General features: G+C 52.7%; 1 protein-coding gene across 1 annotated transcript; it reads left to right on the forward strand.

The window, feature by feature from the left end:
• Positions 1 to 390: 390 nt before the first annotated feature.
• On the forward strand, positions 391 to 3003 carry BBA_09030 (FluG domain-containing protein; the record flags this gene model as incomplete). The annotated part of the gene is made up of 5 exons (XM_008604127.1): positions 391 to 623; positions 679 to 889; positions 945 to 1441; positions 1505 to 1854; positions 1913 to 3003. 5 exons carry the CDS (start codon positions 391 to 393, stop codon positions 3001 to 3003), a joined length of 2382 nt encoding a protein of 793 aa, XP_008602349.1.
• Between the last annotated feature and the right edge of the window lie 2268 nt (positions 3004 to 5271).

Consider the following 5271-nt stretch of genomic DNA (forward strand, 5'->3'; position numbering starts at 1 on the left):
TCTTTAAATGCAAGATGCGCTGCTGGAGCCACCAAATCTGGCGGGTTCTGCCGCCGTTTTTAGCGGCAAAAGCAGTGGGGGACTCACGCTCCGGGCGCACCCCTGCCAGGTACCGTGTACTTCTGGCGGCATTGGCTACACAACCCACTGGCACCTCCACCGACCACACCCGCCTGCTTCCCGTTTCCTGTTGCTCGTTGGCCGTGTGCTATTTTCGCTGCTCACGTACTTCGGCGGCTGTTACCACCAGAATGGCCGGCACTACAGTATATAGAGCGGCGGCGGCCTCGTCGACCCTTCTGTCTCCTTTCATCCATCATTCCAAGTCCGTTGTGGCCCCCCCGACCCTGGCCACCTCCGCACCAGATCAACAGACACGATCCATCCACGATGCCAAGCGCCGTCGCCCGCACACGACATGCAAACGCTCCAGACAACCACCACCTGGACTTCCTCCAGTTTCAAAAAGCCAAGCAGCTTGAAAAAGCAGCAAAGCCTGCGCCGCTCTCGGCCGAGCAGCATGCCGCGAATCGGGAGTGTCTCAGCACTGTTCAATTCGTGCTGCCGAATTACTCTGCCGAAACGGAGATCAACGTCTCCGGCATCTTGGGAAGGTGGAAACGGTACGCCAGATCGCATACAAGCCTATCTTGGAGCCCACAGCTAACCCTCGTGCAGCTACTGCAATGAAATGAATGTCGGCGACTGGCGAGCCACGATTGCTAACCTGAGCCGCGCCACTACGATGGATTTTTTTCTCTTCGTCTGTGGCAACTACAAAGTGCGATCGTGGGGCTCTTCAGGGGAGTACATTCGCCAGTTCCAGCAGCTCTACACGACTGTCACAGGGCGCTACATGGATAGAAATGATGCGAAGGAAGTCTACAAGGTATGGAAACCCACTGAGCTGGAGCTCCCAATCATGCATGTTGACCACAGCCCAGTACCACCGAACTGTCTTAATACCTCGCTTCCATCTCCGAGCACCGAATATAGACGGCAAGCCAGTCCTTAATGTCGACAGTCTTCGGGTTATTCTGACGTTCAACATCGCGTACGACACGAGCGTATTCAGCCTTGGGCGGCATCGCATCCAGTTGGCCGGCTGCTATCAGCTCCTGTGTTACACTGGAGCACGACCTGCAGAGTTGGTGGACAACGAGAGGAAGGGCCCGAAGGATGGCTCCAGAGAAATACTCTTTGGCCAGAAAGTCATACAAGAAGCGGACAGTGACGGCAGCGCGGACCGGACGCTAGACAAGCGTTCCAAAGAGCTCAACAAGATGCTCCTACGAGAGACAACGAAGAGAGGCCGCCCTAAAGCTCTCTGCTATGAGGACATTCTTTTGATGCTTGTGCGGCACCCCGCTACAGGAAAGCCTGTCCTGGCCATGGCCATTAAATTCATCCACCACAAAGGAGCAGACAACAAGCCGAAGCCGTGTGTTTTACCTCATATGCCACCCCACTACCGTCTGGCCGGCTACTAATTGCGACATGTTAGGACGATCTTTTTCTTCACGCCTACTAGGAAGCTTATTTTTGACGCGGTCATGGTTATCGTCGCGCTGGCCCTACATGACCATGCGTTCGATGCGTCGTGCCTAACCGATGCGAATAGTCTGCTCTCGAAGAATGTTTGGGGTCCTCAAGATTGCATGCCAATCCGTTGGAAAAAGGAGAAATTGAAAGTCCCTGTTTTTCGCCGCATCAACGGTGCAACGTTGTCCGAAAACGAGGCGATGCTCTACTCTAAGCTGAATTATGATATGGGCCGGCAGAGCCTGGAATCCGGCCACGAAAAGGCTTGGACGCCCAGGTTTGCCCGGCGAGGTGCGGCGAACGCCGCAAATGGTATGCCAGAGATTGCATATGCCGCCACCATCATCGACACTAATGCTAACTATGCTAGGCGACGCACCGGATTCGGTCCGCGATCAGATGATGCGGCATGACCCTCAATTCGCCACATTTTTCTGTGCGTATCTGAACGAGATTGCCAACTTTGATCTCCAGAATGCCTTCCTGGAGGAGGAGAAGCAAAATCAGCTCTTTCGCATGTTTGCACATGTGAGCTTCACTCGCGACCCTCGTGCCGTTCGGGATATGGTGCCTGATGAAGTATGGGCGAATCAACCTCCCGACCCCGAGATTGTGGAGTTGGAGGAGGAGCGCAGAAAGCTTAAGCAGGGAAGGTATCGAATTGAGGATAGTCAGCATGAGCAGAGAATCCTAACACTCACGGACGAGATCAGAAACAAGCGGACACAGCGCGATAGGATGACTGTGAAAGAATACCGCGAATACTATTTCTACAACCGTCCCACCTGGGACATTGAGGCGCAAGCCCGCGGCGAGGTGGACGAAGAATACGAGCAGCCAGCAATTGACCTTGTCATACCGGAACAGGCAAGACTGGCTGAAATTCTTTGCCTGCAGCCTGATGGCTGGACAGATGAGGAGCTTTTCAAACATAGAGCTGAGGCTATCGACTTGATGGTGGCTCTATGCGATAAGAAGGAAACCGGCAAAACTAGACGCGCGCAACGGCCAGCCAGGATCGAGGCTTCTGTCAAGCAAGTGTCGTCGGAACTAGATGCATCGTCGGAACAAGACTTCAGGCCGGATCATTTCCCACTGCTTATGGAAACAACGCAATGCCCAGACTGCATTGGTGACGAGCAGCTGCCGGTCGAGGCGCGGAAGTTTAAGTATTGCCGTCCGCCGGTACTGAATGACCACTTTGACGACGAGCATTTGGGCCGCCGGGAGACAGCCGAGCGACGTGGTGAGGCGATCTGGTGTGGCCATCCGAAATGCAGGCAGGAGAAGTTTGACCACGTGGACCATTTTCGAGGTCATGTTGAGCTCGTTCATGGAGTGAGCCTCAGGTCATCGGACCAAGTCGCAAAGAGGAGACAAAGGCAGGCGGCGCGCCGTGAAAAGGCACACAGAGGACGGCAGCAGAAGAAAATCGCAAAGCAGGCCGCCGCTAAGATGTGATCCAGTTTCTTGTTCTGTACTTGTATCAAAAATTTTGAGTTAAATTGCAATATAGCCAATATCATATCATCTATGCCTTGCTCTGTAGCCTCCGAATAACCTTGCGTAGGAACAGTCGTATGGACTGTAATTGTTCTGCTTACCGGTTTAGTCGTGGCTTAATTTGAAGGGTAGCTAACTGGTTAGACGCTCTGTCATGCTCCCCTCACCATGTGGCTTTGAGGCAAAGCGGGGCTCACTGAACCTCGCCGATCGTGTTGGTGAAATGAGATGCTTCACGAGCAGAAGTGCGGGGGGCACACTTGAAGGCCCGTTGTCGCCATCTAGTCACAAGTGAGGGAAGCGGCAGGATAAAGATTTGCTATCACCGGAAATGCGGAGGCAAAATCTTTGAACGTCTAAATCACGTTGAAAACCCATGTTGAGGGTCTCACTTAGAACGTCGCAATGCGGAAATTCAAGAGGCGACAAATGGTGCGAGCGAAGTAGCAGGAACGGCTTGCGCGATGTTTATCGTCGATATCTCGAGGGCTAGCTTTACCGGTGATACATATGAAGGCGTATTCTGAATTGCTATAGAAAACGAGGGCAAATACCTCGCTCCTCGTTGCAATATCCTGTCTAAACGCACATGGGAGTGCTTCAGTCAAGCCGCACCAGCCATATGTACCTGACTGGTTAGATGATAGGGTGGTGTGGGTTGGCCTTGGCGCTGGCGAATCAGTGCTGTTGATACGGGGCAGCAGGCTCATGAACCAGGCGCCACGCCTTACTGCCTGCTTAGGGTTGCTTCATACAACGCCGCACTTTCGTGCAAGGTTATTCGTTGAATGTCACAGGACGCTTTCTTACCGTTGTATTTGTCGCTGCGCTTGTAAAGACGAGAATAGCACGGGAAGTCTGGCGGTGTCGCCGCTGCAGCCCAACAGGCTGCGCCTGTCGATTGGCTAGTGCCAGCGCATTTACATCACCGTTTACTAGTCAAGACCGTGACAGAGTGCTGAGAAGAGGCCTTCTCTTACCAGTACTGCAACATTTACATCACCGTTTACTAGTCAGGACCGTGACAGAATGCTGAGAAGAGGCAGTCTCTTACCAGTACTGCAACATTTACATCACCGTTTACTAGTAAGACCGTGACAGCATTGCAGCATTTGCAGCATTTGCAGCATTATTTACCAGTCAAGTCCCGGACAGAGTACTAGAAAGAGGCTACTTGATTGATTCATAGACTGTCCCAGCCGCCTTTACCGGCAGCTATGCAGCGAACGGCTATAAAATACAAGATCGATGCCGCCCACCTCCGGCTCTCAGGTCTGACTTCCACCCCACCATGAAATGTCCTGCGTCAACAGGTCGTTCACCTATCGAGTCTCGTCCTCCTGTCTGCCCCCTGGTGGGCGACCTCTCCCTGGTTTGTATCTACAGCTATCAAATTTGTTCTGTGTCTTTGACTTGTCCGGCTATTCCTAGCCTTCCTTTGCTTCTGTTTGACAGTAATCACTCGTCTGCGCTGATGTTTTGTCTTGTCATGGATGTAACCGAAGGTCGCGACCCGTAGGATCCATCCTATATCCGTTCCATTTGTCTGTACTTCTATCGCTGGGCTGCGTAGCGCTTGCTGCCCTCCGCGATAGTTGCTTGGCTTGGGTGCGCTGCATGAATTGCAGATGTTCTTTGATGGAAGTACTTGAAGTGCACGGGGCATGCTCGTTGATTTCTGGAGGCGGTGCCTGCTCATGACACCATAGACACTATTAGCAACCGGACACGTCGCAAGGGCGTCTTTTGCGGCGATAGTGTGCCAAGGTGTAGGCTAGCTGTGCATGTTGCAGTATATGAAGTGTCTTGAGAGATTTGTTCTGAGCTGGGTGTGGTGTTGATACTGGTGTTGTGTAGACTCGTTCAAATGTGATGTTTAGAAGTGAAGTTTGTGACAATGTTTGTTCGATATGTCGTCCTCCCCATTCGGTCGTCGCGTCATGTCGATGGGGATTGGTCGCCGTCCCCTCTAATCCGCGTCGCTGTCGCGTATTCCTCGTGATTCTGTACCTAAACGATTGTCGGGCAGGAACAAAGGGCGGACCAAGTCCATTTTCCATCCTGGGGCGTACTCGAAAGGGACGCAACCCCCTTTACTGTACTGTTCTGTGAAGTTTTCGTGTTTTATGAGGTTCAGTAGTCACTACTCTTGGCACAGCGGCGCCTCATTTAGGGAGGGTAACCGTGTTCTCGCAATGTGTTCGATCCCGATGTCCGGCTTGTTCG

Source organism: Beauveria bassiana (genome assembly GCF_000280675.1).
Source record: "Beauveria bassiana ARSEF 2860 unplaced genomic scaffold BBA_S00044, whole genome shotgun sequence".
Classification (NCBI taxonomy): domain Eukaryota; kingdom Fungi; phylum Ascomycota; class Sordariomycetes; order Hypocreales; family Cordycipitaceae; genus Beauveria; species Beauveria bassiana.